The 26,980-nt window shown below is 37.5% G+C and overlaps 1 protein-coding gene across 2 annotated transcripts in view; it reads left to right on the top strand.

Annotated features, from left to right (window-relative positions):
• Positions 1 to 26,980, top strand: part of LOC100393583 (uncharacterized) — a 227,223-nt gene that overhangs the window by 73,361 nt on the left and 126,882 nt on the right. For both annotated transcript variants that reach the window (XM_078348925.1, XM_078348926.1), the window contains 13 exons: positions 2,541 to 2,613; positions 7,456 to 7,513; positions 9,066 to 9,094; positions 9,189 to 9,261; positions 10,924 to 10,952; positions 11,047 to 11,119; positions 12,803 to 12,831; positions 12,926 to 12,998; positions 14,783 to 14,813; positions 17,494 to 17,566; positions 22,414 to 22,471; positions 24,032 to 24,060; positions 24,155 to 24,227. In XM_078348925.1, the coding sequence (XP_078205051.1) occupies positions 2,541 to 2,613; positions 7,456 to 7,513; positions 9,066 to 9,094; positions 9,189 to 9,261; positions 10,924 to 10,952; positions 11,047 to 11,119; positions 12,803 to 12,831; positions 12,926 to 12,998; positions 14,783 to 14,813; positions 17,494 to 17,566; positions 22,414 to 22,471; positions 24,032 to 24,060; positions 24,155 to 24,227 (701 nt within the window). The remainder of the gene's footprint in view (positions 1 to 2,540; positions 2,614 to 7,455; positions 7,514 to 9,065; positions 9,095 to 9,188; positions 9,262 to 10,923; positions 10,953 to 11,046; positions 11,120 to 12,802; positions 12,832 to 12,925; positions 12,999 to 14,782; positions 14,814 to 17,493; positions 17,567 to 22,413; positions 22,472 to 24,031; positions 24,061 to 24,154; positions 24,228 to 26,980) is intronic.

Here is a 26,980-nt window from a genome sequence, read left to right as displayed (position 1 = left end):
CACAGCTTTACAAAGTATTGGTGCTATTATTGCTTTCTTACTGATGATGCAACTCTGGTTAAAATAGGTTGAAATTTTGGCTCATGATTCCGTAGTTAACAGGTAGCCAACCCATGATTTGACAAGCATCCTGCCTGGCTTTTCAAATCACTTTGCACCTAAGCATACTTAGAGAGAGGTGTGTGCAGCAATGGGATCAAGGTACTGGCTTAAATTAGATGAATTCAGAACGTCACGTTTTGTTATATATTAGTTCTCTTTAGAGTGTCCCTTAGAAGCTTGGCTACTCCAAAAGCTTGTCCTAATATGTTTGGAAATTACACTGGTAACCAGTTCTTGTTTGTTTTTTTTTTTGTTGTTGTTTAACAATCAATGTTTTGAAGGCAGATATCAATTATCTGTAGCCAAGGGACTCTAGGTGTTTCATAAGCAAGAGCAGATCAGTCCAAGAGAGAAATCATTTTACTGTACATGGAGAATATCAACACATACTCTATGTTATATTGACTATATTTGGCATATACGGAAAAGATATTTCTAATTCATTTCTCCACTTACTGACTACCCAGTTTGGTTTTCTCTTTGAGTACCCTGCCTAGTTCGATGAAGCTTTTTCTTGTTTTCTGGATTTACTTTTTTCTTTCTATGACATTTAAATAATATTTTCTTGATTTCTTGTTACTTTCTCTTCTGCATTGCTTAGGTTTTTTTTTTTTTACTTTCTATTATTGTTTTCATGTATGGTAGCTAAATATTCCCCATTTTCCTATAGACAAAATCAGAAGTGCACAGAATTTCAGAATTTTAAGAAATCCTGGAGACTAAACAAAATATCCTCCATTAGTCAAATCTGTGTTTACCATCCCGATTAAATGGTTGTTTGGGTGGAGAATCTGAAACTGAAAGAGATAAAATTATTCAGTTGGATATTGTAAATGGCAGATATGAGATTTGCACTAGGTTTCTTGATTCAAAACCCAGTCTTCTTTCACATCATTTTGTCATTGAGTGTTTTTATAACAGAAAGAGGGAGTGGCTCTAGTGAACACAGTGGAAGAGGATGAGAATGGAATGAGCTGTTGAACTCAATGAAAGTGGATAAGAATGGAATTTGCAGGGCACAGCTAAGTTTGAAGAGAAATAAACCCTTGAGAAATTGGAAACACCGAATGTTGGGAGTAATGAAGAAAGGCATATTAAAATAGGGCATTCAAGGGGTTCTGAAAAGGCTGCTGCCTTTTTGTTCCTTTTTGAGGAACTACCAAACTTTAAAGATTTTATTGAAAAATGTTAAAAGAACTTGAGCCACTGGAAAGAGTCTCTGGAGTATATAGGAATGTGGTATTATCTTCTTCCACCCAAGCTTACAGAGGCCTTAGAACACCTCACGAATTAGGGAGCTGGAGATTGCTTAAGTACATAGATCTGTGACCCAGGGCGGATGTAATTTTCTTTCTGCCTTTTTTTTCCAATTCTCCCATATACCTGTAGGTTAGGGCAATGGTAGGTTTGGTTGGTAAGTCGGTAATGAAGCTTCATTTGGGTACTTGGTAACATTCCTATGCTTGGGATTACTGACTGAGATTTACTTACTTTCCAGCAGCAGAGGAACAGAGAGCTCCTAATCTCAATTACTTTAGCTTGTCTTTTTAGGCATCTGTCCTTCCTAGGCTGAAGGTGTAGATTGGATACTGCCATGGGTCCCTGCAGGAGAGGGATCCAGAAGTGGGAGTCTATGGGAAGGAAGATAATTAGATAGTAACGAATGAAATGGAGCTGTAACTATTCAGTAGGGAGACTTTTCCCCAGTCTGACTTGGGTGTCTGAGTGTCTATGAAGATTGTTAATCTTGCTGGTTTTTGTGGACCTGAATTAGGGAGGATCTATATAATAACAGCAATTGAATTTTATAATTTTTAGTGTTTTAATCTTCTCTGAAGAATATTCGTGATAACAATGTAAACCTTTATATTTTGATTTTTGTGCCCTCAGCTTTCAAACATGTCCAGTGTTTCAGGGGGCTCCGTGTAGTTTTCTGGGGTAAACAGAATCAGTGGGCACTGTTTACATGCTGAAGATCCATGACTCCCATTTTCCAGTGACACAGATTAATCTTTGAATCAGAAATAGATAATGGAGAAGAGACAGTGCATTTTCTACCTCGTTTTAGGTTATCACATTTATTCCAGTTCAGTAGCAAAAGTTCTGTCAGATATTAGATAATTTGTAAGGACAAATTATTGTCTGGTGGTGCCATTGTATTGCCTGTCAGTATTTGTTACGGGTTTAAGGGTGAGTGTTCATTGGATATTTAATAGGTGGGAGAGGTGGAGGCAGAAATAGGTAACTAAAATGTTTTCTAAAACAGAGGCCATATCTAAAGTATATCAAGAAATATTATTTAATGTACAGCTAACTGACCTTCCTCAGACTTTGTTTTACCATCTTTTTGGGAGGGGACATGGATGTATAGACTGACAGTTTTGTTTTGTTTTAAGAAATGAACCTGCTCATTTCTGTTGTAACTTTTTCCTCTGTAGGCATTTCTGGGCACAGCGTGTTTTTCCCAAGTCTGGGCTAAAGGACGATTCTGACTCTGATTCTGATTCTGTGGTAAAGTACTCACTTGTAAAATTAAATTCTCACTCTGAATCTCATTTTGTATATTACTATCTTCTAGATGTAGCAGTTGTCTACCTATCAGTGTTTTACAGTTGCATTAAAAATTTTATTAGAGATAACCATTTCAAAGACATAGGAGGGGTTAATTTTTATTTTGTTTACTTGGCAAATAAGAAATAGTTGATAAGTACTTTGAGAGGTGGGATCTGAAAAAAATGGGCTGGAAAATATATGCTGACAGGAAAATGATGTTGGAGAATGCTTTCTTGCAATAGAGGAAATAGGAATGTTGGTCTAGACTTATTTGAGTAAGTGTCTTTATTTTGAGTTATAAATAATATGAGTATGAGTAATAATACTTCTGTTTAAATGTGTGTTTAATAGATTAAATGACATTACAGGAATCATGGAATCACCCTGCTACACATAGCGTATAGTTTCTTTTAATTTCTTTTACATTTACTTTGATATATACCATTTTTGCAGTGGACAGTTTCTTTATTTTTACCTTCGGTTCTATAATTAGACTAAAAGAATACCAGAGATTCTGGAAATTTGACTAGACAGGGTAACATATGCCTGTAGTCCCAGCTCTTCAAGAGATGAAGCTAGGAGAATTGCTTGAGTCCATGCAAGACCTTATCTCCAATTAAAAATAAAAAATTGTGGGAGATTAGAAATTTAAGTTCCCTTCTGAAATCTGTATTACAAAGGGTCTACACTGTGTTTTCTAAATATTTTTATAATTAAGAATGCGCTTTAAACACTTCATCTATTGGAAGAATATACATTTTGTTAAAAAAAAAAAACAACCTGTTTGATAAGCAGAGACTCTTCATATTCTTATGGTAAGACTTTAATTCCGCAAGGGTTTTGCATTATAATTTAAAAAAATATCCACTCGGGGTCCTTGTATCTCATTCTGAACTTCAAATTTTGGAGTCTTTTGCACTTTGTTCTTGAAAAAGTAGTTGTAAAGCTCCTGCATTACTATGAGCCACTTGAAATAGAGAACATATTTGTATGTATCCTGGAATACCTAGAATAATATCTTGCATATCAAAAACAGTGTAACAGTTTTAGTGTGAATAAACAAACCAGAAAATGGGCTTTTATATAATGGAATGTTATAGTTAACACATATGCATAATATAGCTAATAATGAAATCTGTTAAATTTCTAGAATGTTTTCAGTTTATCTTTTCTTCTAAGGTTGACAATGTGTAAATTTACGTGACTTCTGTTTAGAAAATACATCATATGGAAGAAAATAAAAATTAGAAAAGATGGATTGAAATTGGAAAGGTGGATACAACATGTCTTCTAATACCTTCCAACTGGAAGCGTAGGTTAGGATTTTGGATAAAATTTTCTTAACTGTTAAAGCTCCAGTCATATTCTATTAAATATATATATTTCAAGGCATACATTATTCTTTGAAATTGTGAATAAAAATTATTAGTCCAGGAGGAAGATCCAAGATGCTCATTTAGGAGCAGCTCGGGATTGCAGCTCCCAGCGAAAGCGCAGAGGGTGAGTGGACACCGCATTTCCAGATGGATCTTTATTGCCCAGAGATCAGGAGATTCCCAGGCAGAGGAGCCCCATGAGTCACCAGTGCGGCTGTTTTGGCCAGCGCGGCTATTTTGCTGGTGCTCCAGCGTGGCAGTTCTCCATACAAAATACACTGGTGTGGTTGTCCTTTTAAGCTGGTGATTGGAACTCCAGGAAGTTAGAGTCGCCCATACACCTCATTAAACAGGGGTCTGAAACAGGGAGCCAGGCCAGGGGATTACCAGGTGAAAAAGTGCCACGAATCTCAGCGCCGTTGTTTCAGACAGTGCAGTGGGTCACCGCATGGGAAATCACACAGATCCCGGTGTTTTTTCAGCAGGCGACTGGAACACCTGGGAGTCAACTGTTCAACTGAAAAAAAAAAAGACTCTGAGGCAGGGAGCCAGGTGATCAGGCTCGGCGGGTCCCCCCCGCCCGCCCCCGCCACAAAACCCAGCAATTGGAAACCATCTGGGTTGAGAGTTTCAAGGCAAGCACAGCTGAACCTGGGACAGTCCAGCTCTGTGGGGAAGGGGCATCTGCCATTACTGAGGCACTCCAAACCTACAGAGGTAGTCTGCCATTGCTGACGCAGCCCACCATTGCTGAGGCAACCCGCCATTACAGAGAGAGTCTGCCATTACAGAGGTGGGCCAGCATTGCCGAGGCAGATCTACAAACACCCACATAAACAGGACTGCAGGGAAGTTCACATGGCAGCCGGGCAGAGCCCACAGCAGCTCAGCAAAGCCTCTGCAGGGAGACAGTGACTAGGCTGCCTCGTTGCTGGGCAGGGTAGCCCTGATAAAAAAGCAAGCAGCACAACAGAAACTCATAAATCAAGCCCTAACTCCCTGGGACAGAGCACCTGGGGAAAAAAGGGGGGATTTATGAGTTCTGCTGCAGCAGATTTAAACGTACCTGCCCAGCATCTCTGAGTGAACAATGGAGCTCACAGCTCAGCACTTGAGCTTCTATAAAGGAAAGACTGTCTCCTCAGGCAGCTCCCTGACCCCCATATATCCAAAGAGTCACCTCACAAAAAACTGATCAGCCTGACATTTGGCAGGCATCATTCTGGGACAAAGATAGAAGAAGAAGAAACTGGTAGCAACCCTTACTGTTCTGCAGCTGCTGCAGGTGATCCCCAGGCAAGCAGGGCCTGCGGTGGACCTCAGCAGTCCTACAGCAGAGGGGCCAGACTGTTAGAAGGAAAACTAAGAAACAGAAATAACTTCGTCATGAACAAACTGGATGTCCACTCAGAGACGCAATCTGAAAATCAGCAACTACAAAGAAGACAGGTGGATAGATCCACAAAGATGGGAAGAAACCAGTGCAAAAAGGAGGAAAACACCCAAAACCAGAACACCTCTCCTCCTGCAAGGAGTCACAACTCCTCACCAGCAAGGGAACAAGGCTGGACGGAGAATGCGTGTGATGAAATGACAGAATCAGACATCAGAAGGTGGGTAATGAGAAACTTCTGTGAGCTAAAATAACATGTTCTAACCCATGCAAAGAAACTAAGAACCTTGAAATAAGATTTGACATAATGCTAACGAGAATGGACAATGTAGAGAGGCATATAAGTGAATTGATGGAGCTGAGAAACACAACACGAGAACTTCGTGAAGCATACACAAGTTTCAACAGCTGAATTGACCAAGCAGAAGAAAGGATATCTGAGGTCGAAGATCAACTCAGTGAAACAGAATGAGAAGGCAAGATTAGAGAACAAAAGCATAAAAAGGAATGAACAAAGACCCCAAGAAATATGGGACTATGTGAAAAGACCTAATCTACGTTTCATAGGTGTACCTGAATGTGACGAAGAGAATGAATCCAAGCTGGAAAGTACTCTTCAGGATATTACCCAGGAAAACGTCTCCAACCTAGCAAGGCAGACCAATATTCCAGTGCAGGAAATACAGAGAACACCACAAGGATATTCCTCAAAACGAGCAACCCCAAGGCACGTAATCGTCAGATTCACCAGGGTTGAAATGAAGGAGAAAATGCTAAGGGCAGCCAGAGAGAAAGTTCAGGTTACCCACAAAGGGAAGCCTATCAGACTCACAGCAGATCTCTCAGCAGAAACCCCACAAGCCAGAAGAGAGTGGGGGCCGATATTCAGCATCCTTAAAGAAAAGAACTTTCAACCCAGAATTTCATATCCAGCCAAACTAAGCTTCATAAATGAAGGAAAAATAAAATCCTTTGCGAACAAGCAAGTACTCAGAGATTTTGTCACCACCACGCCTGCTTTACAAGAGCTCCTGAAAGAGGCACTACACATAGAAAGGGACAACCAGTACCAGCCACTCCAAAAACATACCAAATGGTAAAGAGCATCAACAAAATGAAGAATCTGCATCAACTAAAGGGCAGAATAGCCAGCTAGCATCAAAATGGCAGTATCAAATTCACACATAACAATATTAACCCTAAATGTAAATGGACTAAACGCCCCAATCAAAAGACACAGACTGGCAAATCGGATAAAAAGCCAAAATCCGTGGGTGTGCTGTATCCAGAAAATCCATCTCACACGATTTACCTCAGTCTTAACTTTTTCCTTGCAGAACACATGTCTTTAGTGTCTGTTTTTTTATTTCACCTCTGTTTCTATTATGAGCATACTTATTGCAGCTTTCTCTTTAGCAGCTATGTGTGGCTTTCATTCATCAATCATTACTCTATAAGGTGGATGGTTGTTTTGTTCTCTATTTTTTGGAAGGAGACGAAGTTATATAATAATTTGTTCTTAGCTTTCAACACAGAGAATACAAGCAACTTGTACTGTTTCCAATGCCAACCCATTTAAATATAGTACTACTAAAAGCCACAGGCTCACATTTTATTCCCACAAAATGTAATTCACACAGATAGATATAATGCATAGATATTTTGAAAAATAATGTGGTTAATTTACTTTTGTATTATTATTCTTATTCAGTGATACCCTAAATTACATACGAGTAAATTTTTGTCCTAGGTTGTTGTGGATAGGAAAAGAAACTAATAGTATCATAGTATTTATATAATAAAAAACTAGAGCTGAAAGGAGTCACATTTTGAGACTATCTATAACACCAGTCATAATCATCAGGGCATTAGAATATGTAGATAAGTAAATGGCAGTCTCAAAATTTGAATCTACCTATGTGTAACTTCAAAAGCTGTACATTTTGTGTTATATTAGGTAGTAATGGCAGCTATTATAATTATTTTAACTTGCTGTATGTTATTCTTAAACTGATTGTGTTTTTCTTCTAGATTGTTTCAAGACCACATGAAATAAAGAGGATTCCTCATGAAGATTCTTTAAAAAATTGTAAGCTGTTTACGCCTTTCTATTATATTATTTACTGATTCTTCTTTTTTCTTTTCTTTCTTTGTTTCTGTTTCTTTTTAATTTTAAGACACAGTCTCACACTTTCTGCTGCCCAGGCTAGAGTGCAATGATACAGACATGGCTCATTGCAACCTCCATCTCTTGGAATCAAGTGATTCTCCTGCCCCCACCTCCCTAGTAGCTGGCACTACAGGTGTGTGCCACCACACCAGCTAATTTTTGTATTTTTAGAAGCGATGGGGTTTCACCATGTTGGCCATGATGGTCTCAATCACCTGACTTCCAGGGATTCTGCCTCCCAAAGTGCTGGGATTACAAGCTTTAGCCACCATGTCCGGTGTGCATGATTATTTCTATAAAGATAGAATCTTGCTATGTTGGCCTGGCTGGTCTCAAACTCCTGGGTTGCTCAAGTGATACTTCTGTCTCAGCCTTCTGAGTAGCTGAGATTATATTAACAAGCCACTGTGCCCTTTTATGTTTTCAATATTCTGTCCTGTGTTTGTCTATACTAGCCTTTGTTACTCTTGGGCATCGGAGACATATGTTTTGTTGACGTTAGTTATTTGAATGAGATAAACATGAATATACGTACATTCACTTTGTTTTTTGAGGAGCTAACTTTTGGATCAAATAGCAGTTTAATAAAAGTTCTTTAGTGAAAAACATGATACTTCAAACCAGACTATATTGGAAAGAAAATAATGTTGAAATCATTAATTGACTCCCAAATAGTTTATTTTCAATGAATATTGGAGTGATATCTGAATGTAGAAGCTTATTAATATCTAGTGCTTGTAGCAGTTTTATTTAGTAGAAGTATGTCAAAACTGATAAAGGATGATACTGTTTATTGAGGCCTATGAGTCTGACCGTGTTGCATGAGTGTGTGAAGAAACTTTCAGCAAGCTCAAGTAGAGGATTCCCTCAATGTAGGAAAGTCATTACACCACAAGGGTTTGAGAAATAATGGATATTATCTACAAGTATTCACCCAACTTATATCCAAGCTGATCTATTTAGGACCCTTCCCTGTAGACATGAAGTATACATTCAACTGAAGTGTCATTGTAATTGTGTACCTTCTCAGTTATTGGGCAAGTTAAAGAGCATGAGGAATATTTGTAGTCTAGTGCTATAAATTCTTTTGATATGTTGCATGAACGATATGTGAGAGTAGTGCCACCTGCTTTGACATTGATTCCCAGGTGTCTGAGTTGCTTCTCTGGTTTTAGATCACATTGGTCCTCATTCCTCAGCATATTGACATTGATACTGATACTCTCTTATTTTTGAAATATTTATATGTAAAATTACATCGCATTTGAAATTGCCAGAGTATATATTGTGAAGCCTGTATTGTTGTTTTTCTCAGTGTGTTTCTGTCATGTTCCTGTTTCAAGACACAAAGTATAAAACCTCAAAGCCTACACGAATACGGGCAGGAAAAGACAGGTTGATGCTAATACGGAATGAATGTATCTTTACCACATTTACATATGGTTTATTATGTATCCCTTTTTCTTTTCAGTGTCTTCTCAGAAACAACTGACCTTGGAGGTAATTACACCCTCATTTGTATTTTGAACTATTAACTGTGTAGTCTATGATATATTCTTTATGTGTTGATTATTTTTCTTCAAATCCCCTTCAGGCTATAAGTGATGAGAAAGATTCCGTTTCCAATATAGCCCCAGAAATAAAGGATGGATCAACATCTGAGACAGGTAATTTTATAATAAACATTTTATGTCAGGTTAATGCAAGGTAGAAGGGAAGTTCCCTACCCAAATAAATTAGCAGCGGGCTCATTGAAACTGCACATTCTGTTTCAGGAAGCCTAAGTTTCTGCATTGTAATAAGTTATTTGGTGCCATTGATGCTGCTCGTCATTTTCCGTGATCTGAGTAGTATCATTGTAAACCTCTCTACATCAAAACTAAATAGAAGAACCTCTGAAGAGCAATGCAACAGATAGCAAGCTAAAAGGACAGCATTATTTTGCTTTAATTCTACAGCATGTTTTCATCAAGAGGGGAAAGAGGAATATTTGAAGCAATAGAAAGTGTAGACATCAGACGATATCACAAAAAGCAGAGGGAAGAAGTGATCGTAACAACCCGTGAACACTGTAGAACAACAACTAAGGACACCACTGATGGAGTAATTACTTTCCTTAAGGGAGAGAGATTGTGAGGCAGGAGGGAGTGAAAAGAAGAAGTTATTTGTGTAATTTTGGGGATTCTGCTGAGGAAACCTGAGTGAACTCTCTTTAGTTGTACATAGAATATTTGCATAAAAGATTTTTTTGTGGCTGATCCAGGAACTACTGGAAGCAGAAAGGAGAGCTGGAATACAGATAAATCACACTGACCCATTGCTCCTCTTCGTTACTGTTAGGCAACAGAGATACATTTTTTTATTTTAGTTATAAAAATCAGATAAACTTGAATATGAATACATTGCCTTTGTTGTTCAAGGAGGTAACTCTTGGAACACATAGCTATTTAATCAAAATTCTTTAGAGAATAATATGCTATTTTAAAGAAGACTTTTAGAAATGAAAGTATTGTTGAGTTCATTAATTCACTCTAAAATGGGTTATTTCAATCCATATTGGAGCGATTTTTGAACGTGACAGCATATTAATATCTAATGAGGCAGTATTATTTTATAGAAGTTTGTCAAAATTGACAATCGTTGATACTTTTTATTGAGGATTTTATATAATACCTTGTTGTCATGGATGATGAAACTTTTGGAAAACTAAACAACAGGATAGAAGAAACACAGGCTAATTAGTACACCACATGAATGTGAGAAATAAGGAATATTATTTACTGGGATTCACCAAACATATATGCAAGCTGATCAATTAGGGACACTTCCACTGAGGAGACCTGAGCTGTACATTTAACTGAAGTGTCATTGTCATTGTGTACCTTCTCCATTATCGGGCAAGTGAAAGAGCATGATGAATGTTTGTAGTATAATGGTATAAATCCTTCTGGTGTCTTGCATGAAATATAAGAGGGAGTATGTACCACCTGCTTTGACATTGATTCCCAGGTGTATGAGTTGCTCCTCTGATTGTAGATCACATTGGTCATCATCACTAAGGATTTGCACATTGATATTGATATTGATATTCTCTTATTTTAGAAATAGTTATATGTCAAATTATATCATGTTGGAATTTGTGACGCCTATATTCCTGTTTTCTTCAGTGTGTTTTTGTCATATTTCTGTCCCAAGGCACAAAGTATAAAACCTCAAAGCCCACACTAATACAGGCAGGAAAATACAGGTTGATGCTAACAGTGCATGAATATATGGATATCTTTATCATATTTACATATGATTTATTATGTATCCCTTTTTCTTTTCAGTGTCTTCTCAGAAACAACCGGCCTTGAAGGTAATTACACTCCTATTTGTATTTTGAACTATTAATTGTGTAGTCTGTGAAATAGACGTTATGTGCTGATTATTGTGCTTCAAATCTGATTCAGGCTACAAGTGACAAGAAAGATTCTGTTTTGAATATAGCCCCAGAAATAAAGGATGGATCAAAATCTGGGACAGGTAATTTTACCATACACATTTAATATCAGGTTAATGCAAGATAGAAGGGAACTTCTCTTCCCAAATAAATCAGTAGGGGGCTCGATGAAACTGCATATTCTGATTCAGGAAGCCTGAGATTCTGCATTTATAATAAGTTATTTGGTGCCACTGATGCTGCGGGTCCTTGTCGGTGATCTGAGTAGTACGATTGTAAACTTCTTTATGTCGAAATTAAATAGAAGGACCTCTGAAGAGCAATTCAAGACATAGGCAGCTCAGGGGACAGCATGATTTTACTTTAATTCTACAGCATGTTTTCTTCTGGAAGGAAGGGAAAAAGAGATGTAGTAATAGAAATGATAGACATCAGGTTGTATTGCTGAAACCAGAGGGATGAAGTGATTGCAATAACCCATAAACACTGTAGAATGAGAGAACTAATGAGACCACTGATGTAATAATTATTTTCTCCAAGGAAGAGGGATTGTGAGGCAGCAAAGAGGGAAAAGGAAAGGTTATGTATGTAATTTAGGGGTTTCTGCTGAGGAAACGTGAATGAACTCACTTTGGATTTATGTAGAATATCTGCGTAAAAGAAGATTTTATTTTGCCTGCTCCAGAAACTACTGGAAACAGGAAAGAGTGCTAGAATTGGGATAAATTGCAGTGACTCATTACCCTTCTTTGTTGCTGTTAGGCATCAGAGATAGATGTTTTGTTCATTTCAATTATTGAAATAAGATAAACTTGAATATGAATAGATTGGCTCCATTGGTCAAGGAGCTAACTCTTGAATAAAATAGCTATTTAATTAAATTTCTTTAGAGAAATTGACATTTCAAAGAAGACTATTTTAGAAACAAAAATTATGTTGAATTAATTAACTGACTCCAAAAATGGTTAATTTCAATGAATATTGGAGTGATATCTGAATGTAAATGCTGATTCATATCTAATGCTTGTAGCAGTTTTATTTAGTAGAAGTATGTCAAAACTGATAAAGGATGATACTGTTTATTGAGGCCTATGTGTCTTACCGTGTTGCATGAGTGTGTGAAGAAACTTTCAGCAAGCTCAAGTAGAGGATTCCCTCAATGTAGGAAAGTCATTTCACCACAAGGGTTTGAGAAATAATGGATATTATCTACAAGTATTCACCCAACTTATATCCAAGCTGATCTATTTAGGACCCTTCCCTGTAGACATGAAGTATACATTCAACTGAAGTGTCATTGTAATTGTGTACCTTCTCAGTTATTGGGCAAGGTAAAGAGCATGAGGAATATTTGTAGTCTCGTGATATAAATTCTTTTGATATGTTGCATGAAAGATATGTGGGAGTAGTGCCACCTGCTTTGACATTGATTCCCAGGTGTCTGAGTTGCTTCTCTGGTTTTAGATCACATTGGTCCTCATTCCTCAGCATATTGACATTGTTACTGATACTCTCTTATTTTTGAAATATTTATATGAAAAATTACATCGCATTTGAAATTGTCAGAGTATATATTGTGAAGCCTGTATTGTTGTTTTCTTCAGTGTGTTTCTGTCATGTTCCTGTTTCAAGACACAAAGTATAAAACCTCAAAGCCTACGCGAATACAGGCAGGAAAATACAGGTTGATGCTAATACGGAATGAATGTTTCTATATCTTTACCACATTTACATATGGTTTATTATGTATCCCTTTTTCTCTTCAGTGTCTTCTCAGAAACAACTCACCTTGGAGGTAATTACACCCTCATTTGTATTTTGAACTATTAACTGTGTAGTCTATGATATATCCTTTATGTGTTGATTATTTTTCTTCAAATCCCCTTCAGGATCTAAGTGATGAGAAAGATTCCGTTTCCAATATAGCCCCAGAAATAAAGGATGGATCAACATCTGAGACAGGTAATTTTATAAATAAACATTTTATGTCAGGTTAATGCAAGGTAGAAGGGAAGTTCCCTTCCCAAATAAATTAGCAGCGGGCTCATTGAAACTGCACATTCTGTTTCAGGAAGCCTAAGTTTCTGCATTGTAATAAGTTATTTGGTGCCATTGATGCTGCTCGTCATTTTCCGTGATCTGAGTAGTATCATTGTAAACCTCTCTACATCAAAACTAAATAGAAGAACCTCTGAAGAGCAATGCAACAGATAGCAAGCTAAAAGGACAGCATTATTTTGCTTTAATTCTACAGCATGTTTTCATCAAGAGGGGAAAGAGGAATATTTGAAGCAATAGAAAGTGTAGACATCAGACGATATCACAAAAAGCAGAGGGAAGAAGTGATCGTAACAACCCGTGAACACTGTAGAACAACAACTAAGGACACCACTGATGGAGTAATTACTTTTCTTAAGGAAGAGAGATTGTGAGGCAGGAGGGAGGGAAAAGAAGAAGTGATTTGTGTAATTTTGGGGATTCTGCTGAGGAAACCTGAGTGAACTCTCTTTAGTTGCATATAGAATATTTGCATAAAAGAAGATTTTATTGTGGCTGCTCCAGAAACTACTGGAAACAGGAAAGAGTGCTAGAATTGGGACAAACCACAGTGACTCATTACCATTCTTTGTTGCTATTAGGCGTCAGAGATAGATGTTTTGTTCATTTTAAGTACTGAAATAAGATAAACTTGAATATGAATACATTGGTTCCATTGGTTTGATGAAATTTCTTTATAGGATAACAAATTTCAAAGAAGACTATTTTAGAAAGAAAAGTTATGTTGAATTCATTAAGTGACTCAAAAAATATTTATTTTGAATGAATATTGGAGTGATATCTGAATGTAGAAGCTTATTAATATCTAGTGCTTGTAGCAGTTTTATTTAGTAGAAGTATGTCAAAACTGATAAAGGATGATACTGTTTATTGGGGCGTATGTGTCTTCCCGTGTTGCATGAGTGTGTGAAGAAATTTTCCGAAGGCTCAAGTAGAGGATTCCCTAAATGTAGGAAAGTCATTACACCACAAGGGTGTGAGAAATAATATATATTATCTACAAGAATTCAGCAAACTTATATCCAAGCTGATCTATTTAGGACCCTTCCCTGCAGAGACATGAGGTATACATTCAACTGAAGTGTCATTGTAATTGTATACCTTCTCAGTTACTGGGCAAGTTGAAGATCATGATGAATATTTGTAGTCCAATGGTATAAATTCTTCTGATGTGTTGCATGAAAGACATGTGGGAGTAGTGCCACCTGCTTTGACATTGATTCCCAGGTGTATGAGTTGCTCCTCTGATTTTAGATCACACTGGTTCTCATCACCTGGCGTATCCACATTGCTATTGACACTGAGTATTTTTAGAAATAGATATATCACAGGTGTGGGCCACCACACCTGACTACTTTTTGTATTTTTAGTAGGGACGAGGTTTCACCATGTTGGCCAGGCTTGTCTTTATTTACTGACCTCAAATGATCCACCCGCCTCTGCCTCCCAAAGTGCTGGGATTAGAGGCGTGAGCCACCACAAGCAGCCTGCATGATTATTTTTATAAAGATAGAATCTTGCTGTGCTGCCCAGGCTGGTCTCAAACTCCTGGGCTCCTCAAGTGATATTTCTGTCTCAGCCTTCTGAGTAAGTGAGATTATAGGAACAAGTTCTTGTGCTCTTTTATGTTTTCAGTATTCTATAGTTTTCTATTGTTTATTTAAAATACATTTTACTTTTTTTTAAAGTGCATCCTGCCGTTGACAAGCATTTAAACAGGTACGATTTTACAGATTTTTTTAAAGTGATGTGTTAACTAAGTGGATAGAGAGAATAGAGACTAGTATCTGTTTAGTGTTCTAAGCTATGTTAGACATCATATTACCTGATTCACATTTATCATCTCATGTCATCTTCACACAGCTTTACAAAGTATTGGTGCTATTATTGCTTTCTTACTGATGATGCAACTCTTGTTAAAATAGATTGAAATTTTGGCTCACGATTCCGTAGTTAACAGGTAGCCAAACCATGAATTGACAAGCATCCTGCCTGGCTTTTCAAATCACTTTGCACCTAAGCATACTTAGAGAGAGATGTGTGCAGCAATGGGATCAAGGTACTGGCTTAAATTAGATGAATTCAGAACGTCACGTTTTGTTATATATTAGTTCTCTTTAGAGTGTCCCTTAGAAGCTTGGCTACTCCAAAAGCTTGTCCTAATATGTTTGGAAATTACACTGGTAACCAGTTCTTGTTTGTTTTTTTTTGTTGTTGTTGTTTAACAATCAATGTTTTGAAGGCAGATATCAATTATCTGTAGCCAAGGGACTCTAGGTGTTTCATAAGCAAGAGCAGATCATTCCAAGAGAGAAATCATTTTACTGCACATGGAAAATATCAACACATAGTCTATGTTATATTAGCTATATTTAGCATATACGGAAAAGATATTTCTAATTCATTTCTCCACTTACTGACTACCCAGTTTGGTTTTCTCTTTGAGTACCCTGCCTAGTTCGATGAAGCTTTTTCTTGTTTTCTGGATTTATTTTTTTCTTTCTATGACATTTAAATAATATTTTCTTGATTTCTTGTTACTTTCTCTTCTGCATTGCTTAGGTTTTTTTTTTTTACTTTGTATTATTGTTTTCATGTATGGTAGCTAAATATTCCCCATTTTCCTATAGAAAAAATCAGAAGTGCACAGAATTTCAGAATTTTAAGAAATTCCTGGAGACTAAACAAAATATCCTCCATTAGTCAAATCTGTGTTTACCATCCCGATTAAATGGTTGTTTGGGTGGAGAATCTGAAACTGAAAGAGATAAAATTATTCAGTTGGATATTGTAAATGGCAGATATGAGATTTGCACTAGGTTTCTTGATTCAAAACCCAGTCTTCTTTCACATCATTTTGTCTTTGAGCGTTTTTATAACAGAAAGAGGGAGTGGCTCTAGTGAACACAGTGGAAGAGGATGAGAATGGAATGAGCTGTTGAACTCAATGAAAGTGGATAAGAATGGAATTTGCAGGGCACAGCTAAGTTTGAAGAGAAATAAACCCTTGAGAAATTGGAAACACCGAATGTTGGGAGTAATGAAGAAAGGCATATTAAAATAGGGCATTCAAGGGGTTCTGAAAAGGCTGCTGCCTTTTTGTTCCTTTTTGAGGAACTACCAAACTTTAAAGATTTTATTGAAAAATGTTAAAAGAACTTGAGCCACTGGAAAGAGTCTCTGGAGTATATAGGAATGTGGTATTATCTTCTTCCACCCAAGCTTACAGAGGCCTTAGAACACCTCACGAATTAGGGAGCTGGAGATTGCTTAAGTACATAGATCTGTGACCCAGGGCGGATGTAATTTTCTTTCTGCCTTTTTTTTCCAATTCTCCCATATACCTGTAGGTTAGGGCAATGGTAGGTTTGGTTGGTAAGTCGGTAATGAAGCTTCATTTGGGTACTTGGTAACATTCCTATGCTTGGGATTACTGACTGAGATTTACTTACTTTCCAGCAGCAGAGGAACAGAGAGCTCCTAATCTCAATTACTTTAGCTTGTCTTTTTAGGCATCTGTCCTTCCTACGCTGAAGGTGTAGTTTGGATACTGCCATGGGTCCCTGCAGGAGAGGGATCCAGAAGTGGGAGTCTATGGGACGGAAGATAATTAGATAGTAACGAATGAAATGGAGCTGTAACTTTTCAGTAGGGAGACTTTTCCCCAGTCTGACTTGGGTGTCTGAGTGTCTATGAAGATTGTTAATCTTGCTGGTTTTTGTGGACCTGAATTAGGGAGGATCTATATAATAACAGCAATTGAATTTTATAATTTTTAGTGTTTTAATCTTCTCTGAAGAATATTCGTGATAACAATGTAAACCTTTATATTTTGATTTTTGTGCCCTCAGCTTTCAAACATGTCCAGTGTTTCAGGGGGCTCCGTGTAGTTTTCTGGGGTAAACAGAATCAATGGGCACTGTTTACATGCTGAAGATCCATGACTCCCATTTTCCAGTGACACAGATTAATCTTTGAATCAGAAATAGATAATGGAGAAGAGACAGTGCATTTTCTACCTCGTTTTAGGTTATCACATTTATTCCAGTTCAGTAGCAAAAGTTCTGTCAGATATTAGATAATTTGTAAGGACAAATTATTGTCTGGTGGTGCCATTGTATTGCCTGTCAGTATTTGCTACGGGTTTAAGGGTGAGTGTTCATTGGATATTTAATAGGTGGGAGAGGTGGAGGCAGAAATAGGTAACTAAAATGTTTTCTAAAACAGAGGCCATATCTAAATTATATCAAGAAATATTATTTAATGTACAGCTAACTGACCTTCCTCAGACTTTGTTTTACCATCTTTTTGGGAGGGGACATGGATGTATAGACTGACAGTTTTGTTTTGTTTTAAGAAATGAACCTGCTCATTTCTGTTGTAACTTTTTCCTCTGTAGGCATTTCTGGGCACAGCGTGTTTTTCCCAAGTCTGGGCTAAAGGACGATTCTGATTCTGATTCTGATTCTGTGGTAAAGTACTCACTTGTAAAATTAAATTCTCACTCTGAATCTCATTTTGTATATTACTATCTTCTAGATGTAGCAGTTGTCTACCTATCAGTGTTTTACGGTTGCATTAAAAATTTTATTAGAGATAACCATTTCAAAGACATAGGAGGGGTTAATTTTTATTTTGTTTACTTGGCAAATAAGAAATAGTTGATAAGTACTTTGAGAGGTGGGATCTGAAAAAAATGGGCTGGAAAATATATGCTGACAGGAAAATGATGTTGGAGAATGCTTTCTTGCAATAGAGGAAATAGGAATGTTGGTCTAGACTTATTTGAGTAAGTGTCTTTATTTTGAGTTATAAATAATATGAGTATGAGTAATAATACTTCTGTTTAAATGTGTGTTTAATAGATTAAATGACATTACAGGAATCATGGAATCACCCTGCTACACATAGCGTATAGTTTCTTTTAATGTCTTTTACATTTACTTTGATATATACCATTTTTGCAGTGAGCAGTTTCTTTATTTTTACCTTCGGTTCTATAATTAGACTAAAAGAATACCAGAGATTCTGGAAATTTGACTAGACAGGGTAACATATGCCTGTAGTCCCAGCTCTTCAAGAGATGAAGCTAGGAGAATTGCTTGAGTCCATGCAAGACCTTATCTCTAATTAAAAATAAAAAATTGTGGGAGATTAGAAATTTAAGTTCCCTTCTGAAATCTGTATTACAAAGGGTCTACACTGTGTTTTCTAAATATTTTTATAATTAAGAATACGCTTTAAACGCTTCATCTATTGGAAGAATATACATTTTGTTAAAAAAAAAAAAACAACCTGTTTGATAAGCAGAGACTCTTCATATTCTTATGGTAAGACTTTAATTCCGCAAGGGTTTTGCATTATAATTTAAAAAAATATCCACTCGGGGTCCTTGTATCTCATTCTGAACTTCAAATTTTGGAGTCTTTTGCACTTTGTTCTTGAAAAAGTAGTTGTAAAGCTCCTGCATTACTATGAGCCACTTGAAATAGAGAACATATTTGTATGTATCCTGGAATACGTAGAATAATATCTTGCATATCAAAAACAGTGTAACAGTTTTAGTGTGAATAAACAAACCAGAAAATGGGCTTTTATATAATGGAATGTTATAGTTAACACATATGCATAATATAGCTAATAATGAAATCTGTTAAATTTCTAGAATGTTTTCAGTTTATCTTTTCTTCTAAGGTTGACAATGTGTAAATTTACGTGACTTCTGTTTAGAAAATACATCATATGGAAGAAAATAAAAATTAGAAAAGATGGATTGAAATTGGAAAGGTGGATACAACATGTTTTCTAATACCTTCCAACTTGAAGCGTAGGTTAGGATTTTGGATAAAATTTTCTTAACTGTTAAAGCTCCAGTCATATTCTATTAAATATATATATTTCAAGGCATACATTATTCTTTGAAATTGTGAATAAAAATTATTAGTCCAGGAGGAAGATCCAAGATGCTCATTTAGGAGCAGCTCGGGATTGCAGCTCCCAGCGAAAGCGCAGAGGGTGAGTGGACACCGCATTTCCAGATGGATCTTTATTGCCCAGAGATCAGGAGATTCCCAGGCAGAGGAGCCCCATGAGTCACCAGTGCGGCTGTTTTGGCCAGCGCGGCTATTTTGCTGCTGGTCCAGCGTGGCAGTTCTCCATACAAAATACACTGGTCTGGTTGTCCTTTTAAGCTGGTGATTGGAACTCCAGGAAGTTAGAGTCGCCTATACACCTCATTCAACAGGGGACTGAAACAGGGAGCCAGGCCAGGAGATTACCAGGCGAAAAAGTGCCACGAATCTCAGCGCCGTTGTTTCAGACAGTGCAGTGGGTCACTGCATGGGGAATCACACAGATCCCAGTGTTTTTTCAGCAGGCGACTGGAATACCTGGGAGTCAACTGTTCAACTGAAAAAAAAAAAAGACTCTGAGGCAGGGAGCCAGGTGATCAGCCTCGGCGGGTCCCCCCCGCCTGCCCCCACCACAAAACCCAGCAATTGGAAACCCTCTGGGTTGAGAGTTTCAAGGCAAGCACAGCTGAACCTGGGACAGTCCAGCTCTGTGGGGAAGGGGCATCTGCCATTACTGAGGCACTCCAAACCTACAGAGTTAGTCTACCATAGCTGAGGCAGCCCACCATTGCTGAGGCAACCCACCATTACAGAGGCAAGAGTCTGCCATTACAGAGGTGGGCCAGCATTGCCGAGGCAGATCTACAAACACCCACATAAACAGGACTGCAGGGAAGTTCACATGGCAGCTGGGCAGAGCCCACAGCAGCTCAGCAACGCCTCTGCAGGGAGACAGTGACTAGGCTGCCTTGTTGCTGGGCAGGGCAGCCCTGATAAAAAAGCAAGCAGCACAACAGAAACTCATAAATCAAGCCCTAACTCCCTGGGACAGAGCACCTGGGGAAAAAAAGGGGGATCTATGAGTTCTGCTGCAGCAGATTTAAACGTACCTGCCCAGCATCTCTGAATGAACAATGGAGCTCACAGCTCAGCACTTGAGCTTCTATAAAGGAAAGACTGTCTCCTCAGGCAGCTCCCTGACCCCCATATATCCAAAGAGTCACCTCACAAAAAACTGATCAGCCTGACATTTGGCAGGCATCATTCTGGGACAAAGATAGAAGAAGAAGAAACTGGTAGCAACCCTTACTGTTCTGCAGCTGCTGCAGGTGATCCCCAGGCAAGCAGGGCCTGCGGTGGACCTCAGCAGTCCTACAGCAGAGGGGCCAGACTGTTAGAAGGAAAACTAAGAAACAGAAATAACTTCATCATGAACAAACTGGATGTCCACTCAGAGACCCTATCTGAAAATCAGCAACTACAAAGAAGACAGGTGGATAGATCCACAAAGATGGGAAGAAACCAGTGCAAAAAGGAGGAAAACACCCAAAACCAGAACACCTCTCCTCCTGCAAGGAGTCACAACTCCTCACCAGCAAGGGAACAAGGCTGGACGGAGAATGCGTGTGATGAAATGACAGAATCAGACATCAGAAGGTGGGTAATGAGAAACTTCTGTGAGCTAAAATAACATGTTCTAACCCATGCAAAGAAACTAAGAACCTTGAAATAAGATTTGACATAATGCTAACGAGAATGGACAATGTAGAGAGGCATATAAGTGAATTGATGGAGCTGAGAAACACAACACGAGAACTTCGTGAAGCATACACAAGTTTCAACAGCTGAATTGACCAAGCAGAAGAAAGGATATCTGAGGTCGAAGATCAACTCAGTGAAACAGAATGAGAAGGCAAGATTAGAGAACAAAAGCATAAAAAGGAATGAACAAAGACCCCAAGAAATATGGGACTATGTGAAAAGACCTAATCTACGTTTCATAGGTGTACCTGAATGTGACGAAGAGAATGAATCCAAGCTGGAAAGTACTCTTCAGGATATTACCCAGGAAAACGTCTCCAACCTAGCAAGGCAGACCAATATTCCAGTGCAGGAAATACAGAGAACACCACAATGATATTCCTCAAAATGAGCAACCCCAAGGCACGTAATCGTCAGATTCACCAGGGTTGAAATGAAGGAGAAAATGCTAAGGGCAGCCAGAGAGAAAGTTCAGGTTACCCACAAAGGGAAGCCTATCAGACTCACAGCAGATCTCTCAGCAGAAACCCCACAAGCCAGAAGAGAGTGGGGGCCGATATTCAACATCCTTAAAGAAAAGAACTTTCAACCCAGAATTTCATATCCAGCCAAACTAAGCTTCATAAATGAAGGAAAAATAAAATCCTTTGCGAACAAGCAAGTACTCAGAGATTTTGTCACCACCACGCCTGCTTTACAAGAGCTCCTGAAAGAGGCACTACACATAGAAAGGGACAACCAGTACCAGCCACTCCAAAAACATACCAAATGGTAAAGAGCATCAACAAAATGAAGAATCTGCATCAACTAAAGGGCAGAATAGCCAGCTAGCATCAAAATGGCAGTATCAAATTCACACATAACAATATTAACCCTAAATGTAAATGGACTAAACGCCCCAATCAAAAGACACAGACTGGCAAATCGGATAAAAAGCCAAAACCCGTGGGTGTGCTGTATCCAGAAAATCCATCTCACACGATTTACCTCAGTCTTAACTTTTTCCTTGCAGAACACATGTCTTTAGTGTCTGTTTTTTTATTTCACCTCTGTTTCTATTATGAGCATACTTATTGCAGCTTTCTCTTTAGCAGCTATGTGTGGCTTTCATTCATCAATCATTACTCTATAAGGTGGATGGTTGTTTTGTTCTCTATTTTTTGGAAGGAGACGAAGTTATATAATAATTTGTTCTTAGCTTTCAACACAGAGAATACAAGCAACTTGTACTGTTTCCAATGCCAACCCATTTAAATATAGTACTACTAAAAGCCACAGGCTCACATTTTATTCCCACAAAATGTAATTCACACAGATAGATATAATGCATAGATATTTTGAAAAATAATGTGGTTAATTTACTTTTGTATTATTATTCTTATTCAGTGATACCCTAAATTACATACGAGTAAATTTTTGTCCTAGGTTGTTGTGGATAGGAAAAGAAACTAATAGTATCATAGTATTTATATAATAAAAAACTAGAGCTGAAAGGAGTCACATTTTGAGACTATCTATAACAACAGTCATAATCATCAGGGCATTAGAATATGTAGATAAGTAAATGGCAGTCTCAAAATTTGAATCTACCTATGTGTAACTTCAAAAGCTGTACATTTTGTGTTATATTAGGTAGTAATGGCAGCTATTATAATTATTTTAACTTGCTGTATGTTATTCTTAAACTGATTGTGTTTTTCTTCTAGATTGTTTCAAGACCACATGAAATAAAGAGGATTCCTCATGAAGATTCTTTAAAAAATTGTAAGCTGTTTAAGCCTTTCTATTATATTATTTACTGATTCTTCTTTTTTCTTTTCTTTCTTTGTTTCTGTTTTTTTTTTTAATTTTAAGACACAGTCTCATACTTTCTGCTGCCCAGGCTAGAGTGCAATGGCACAGACATGGCTCATTGCAACATCCATCTCTTGGAATCAAGTGATTCTCCTGCCCCCACCTCCCTAGTAGCTGGCACTACAGGTGTGTGCCACCACACCAGCTAATTTTTGTATCATTAGAAGCGATGGGGTTTCACCATGTTGGCCATGATGGTCTCAATCACCTGACTTCCAGGGATTCTGCCTCCCAAAGTGCTGGGATCACAAGCTTTAGCCACCATGTCCGGTGTGCATGATTATTTCTATAAAGATAGAATCTTGCTATGTTGGCCTGGCTGGTCTCAAACTCCTGGGTTGCTCAAGTGATACTTCTGTCTCAGCCTTCTGAGTAGCTGAGATTATATTAACAAGCCACTGTGCCCTTTTATGTTTTTAATATTCTATCCTGTGTTTGTCTATACTAGCCTTTGTTACTCTTGGGCATCGGAGACATATGTTTTGTTGACGTTAGTTATTTGAATGAGATAAACATGAATATACGTACATTCACTTTGTTTTTTGAGGAGCTAACTTTTGGATCAAATAGCAGTTTAATAAAAGTTCTTTAGTGAAAAACATGATACTTCAAACCAGACTATATTGGAAAGAAAATAATGTTGAAATCATTAATTGACTCCCAAATAGTTTATTTTCAATGAATATTGGAGTGATATCTGAATGTAGAAGCTTATTAATATCTAGTGCTTGTAGCAGTTTTATTTAGTAGAAGTATGTCAAAACTGATAAAGGATGATACTGTTTATTGAGGCCTATGAGTCTTACCGTGTTGCATGAGTGTGTGAAGAAACTTTCAGCAAGCTCAAGTAGAGGATTCCCTCAATGTAGGAAAGTCATTACACCACAAGGGTTTGAGAAATAATGGATATTATCTACAAGTATTCACCCAACTTATATCCAAGCTGATCTATTTAGGACCCTTCCCTGTAGACATGAAGTATACATTCAACTGAAGTGTCATTGTAATTGTGTACCTTCTCAGTTATTGGGCAAGTTAAAGAGCATGAGGAATATTTGTAGTCTAGTGCTATAAATTCTTTTGACGTGTTGCATGAAAGATATGTGAGAGTAGTGCCACCTGCTTTGACATTGATTCCCAGGTGTCTGAGTTGCTTCTCTGGTTTTAGATCACATTCGTCCTCATTCCTCAGCATATTGACATTGATACTGATACTCTCTTATTTTTGAAATATTTATATGAAAAATTACATCGCATTTGAAATTGTCAGAGTATATATTGTGAAGCCTGTATTGTTGCTTTCTTCAGTGTGTTTCTGTCATGTTCCTGTTTCAAGACACAAAGCATAAAACCTCAAAGCCTACACAAATACGGGCAGGAAAATACAGGTTGATGCTAATACGGAATGAATGTATCTATATCTTTACCACATTTACATATGGTTTATTATGTATCCCTTTTTCTTTTCAGTGTCTTCTCAGAAACAACTGACCTTGGAGGTAATTACACCCTCATTTGTATTTTGAACTATTAACTGTGTAGTCTATGATATATCCTTTATGTGTTGATTATTTTTCTTCAAATCCCCTTCAGGCTATAAGTGATGAGAAAGATTTCGTTTCCAATATAGCCCCAGAAATAAAGGATGGATCAACATCTGAGACAGGTAATTTTATAATAAACATTTTATGTCAGGTTAATGCAAGGTAGAAGGGAAGTTCCCTTCCCAAATAAATTAGCAGCGGGCTCATTGAAACTGCACATTCTGTTTCAGGAAGCCTAAGTTTCTGCATTGTAATAAGTTATTTGGTGCCATTGATGCTGCTCGTCATTTTCCGTGATCTGAGTAGTATCATTGTAAACCTCTCTACGTCAAAACTAAATAGAAGAACCTCTGAAGAGCAATGCAACAGATAGCAAGCTAAAAGGACAGCATTATTTTGCTTTAATTCTACAGTATGTTTTCATCAAGAGGGGAAAGAGAAAGATTTGAAGCAATAGAAAGTATAGACATCAGACGATATCACAAAAAGCAGAGGGAAGAAGTGATCGTAACAACCCGTGAACACTGTAGAACAACAACTAAGGACACCACTGATGGAGTAATTACTTTCCTTCAGGAAGAGAGATTGTGAGGCAGGAGGGAGGGAAAAGAAGAAGTGATTTGTGTAATTTTGGGGATTCTGCTGAGGAAACCTGAGTGAACTCTCTTTAGTTGCATATAGAATATTTGCATAAAAGAAGATTTTATTGTGGCTGCTCCAGAAACTACTGGAAACAGGAAAGAGTGCTAGAATTGGGACAAACCACAGTGACTCATTACCATTCTTTGTTGCTATTAGGCGTCAGAGATAGATGTTTTGTTCATTTTAAGTACTGAAATAAGGTAAACTTGAATATGAATACATTGGCTCCATTGGTTTGATGAAATTTCTTTATAGGATAACATATTTCAAAGAAGACTATTTTAGAAAGAAAAGTTATGTTGAATTCATTAAGTGACTCAAAAAATATTTATTTTGAATGAATATTGGAGTGATATCTGAATGTAGAAGCTTATTAATATCTAGTGCTTGTAGCAGTTTTATTTAGTAGAAGTATGTCAAAACTGATAAAGGATGATACTGTTTATTGGGGCGTATGTGTCTTCCCGTGTTGCATGAGTGTGTGAAGAAATTTTCCGAAGGCTCAAGTAGAGGATTCCCTCAATGTAGGAAAGTCATTACACCACAAGGATGTGAGAAATAATATATATTATCTACAAGAATTCAGCAAACTTATATCCAAGCTGATCTAGTTAGGACCCTTCCCTGCAGAGACATGAGGTATACATTCAACTGAAGTGTCATTGTAATTGTATACCTTCTCAGTTACTGGTCAGGTTGAAGATCATGATGAATATTTGTAGTCCAATGGTATAAATTCTTCTGATGTGTTTCATGAAAGACATGTGGGAGTAGTGCCACCTGCTTTGACATTGATTCCCAGGTGTATGAGTTGCTCCTCTGATTTTAGATCACACTGGTTCTCATCACCTGGCGTATCCACATTGCTATTGACACTGAGTATTTTTAGAAATAGATATATCACAGGTGTGGGCCACCACACCTGACTACTTTTTGTATTTTTAGTAGGGACGAGGTTTCACCATGTTGGCCAGGCTTGTCTTTATTTACTGACCTCAAATGATCCACCCACCTCGGCCTCCCAAAGTGCTGGGATTAGAGGCGCGAGCCACCACAAGCAGCCTGCATGATTATTGTTATAAAGATAGAATCTTGCTGTGCTGCCCAGGCTGGTCTCAAACTCCTGGGCTCCTCAAGTGATATTTCTGTCTCAGCCTTCTGAGTAAGTGAGATTATAGGAACAAGTTCTTGTGCTCTTTTATGTTTTCAGTATTCTATAGTTTTCTATTGTTTATTTAAAATACATTTTACTTTTTTTTAAAGTGCATCCTGCCGTTGACAAGCATTTAAACAGGTACGATTTTACAGATTTTTTTAAAGTGATGTGTTAACTAAGTGGATAGAGAGAATAGAGACTAGTATCTGTTTAGTGTTCTAAGCTATGTTAGACATTATATTACCTGATTCACATTTATCATCTCATGTCATCTTCACACAGCTTTACAAAGTATTGGTGCTATTATTGCTTTCTTACTGATGATGCAACTCTGGTTAAAATAGGTTGAAATTTTGGCTCATGATTCCGTAGTTAACAGGTAGCCAACCCATGATTTGACAAGCATCCTGCCTGGCTTTTCAAATCACTTTGCACCTAAGCATACTTAGAGAGAGGTGTGTGCAGCAATGGGATCAAGGTACTGGCTTAAATTAGATGAATTCAGAATGTCACGTTTTGTTATATATTAGTTCTCTTTAGAGTGTCCCTTAGAAGCTTGGCTACTCCAAAAGGTTGTCCTAATATGTTTGGAAATTACACTGGTAACCAGTCCCTGTTTGTTTTTTTTGTTGTTGTTGTTTAACAATCAATGTTTTGAAGGCAGATATCAATTATCTGTAGCCAAGGGACTCTAGGTGTTTCATAAGCAAGAGCAGATCAGTCCAAGAGAGAAATCATTTTACTGTACATGGAGAATATCAACACATACTCTATGTTATATTGACTATATTTGGCATATACGGAAAAGATATTTCTAATTCATTTCTCCACTTACTGACTACCCAGTTTGGTTTTCTCTTTGAGTACCCTGCCTAGTTCGATGAAGCTTTTTCTTGTTTTCTGGATTTACTTTTTTCTTTCTATGACATTTAAATAATATTTTCTTGATTTCTTGTTACTTTCTCTTCTGCATTGCTTAGGTTTTTTTTTTTTTTTACTTTCTATTATTGTTTTCATGTATGGTAGCTAAATATTCCCCATTTTCCTATAGACAAAATCAGAAGTGCACAGAATTTC

Source organism: Callithrix jacchus, chromosome 14 (assembly GCF_049354715.1).
Source record: "Callithrix jacchus isolate 240 chromosome 14, calJac240_pri, whole genome shotgun sequence".
Classification (NCBI taxonomy): Eukaryota; Metazoa; Chordata; class Mammalia; order Primates; family Cebidae; genus Callithrix; species Callithrix jacchus.
Note: the sequence above shows the minus strand (reverse complement) of the source record. Positions and strands in the feature narration are given on the sequence as shown.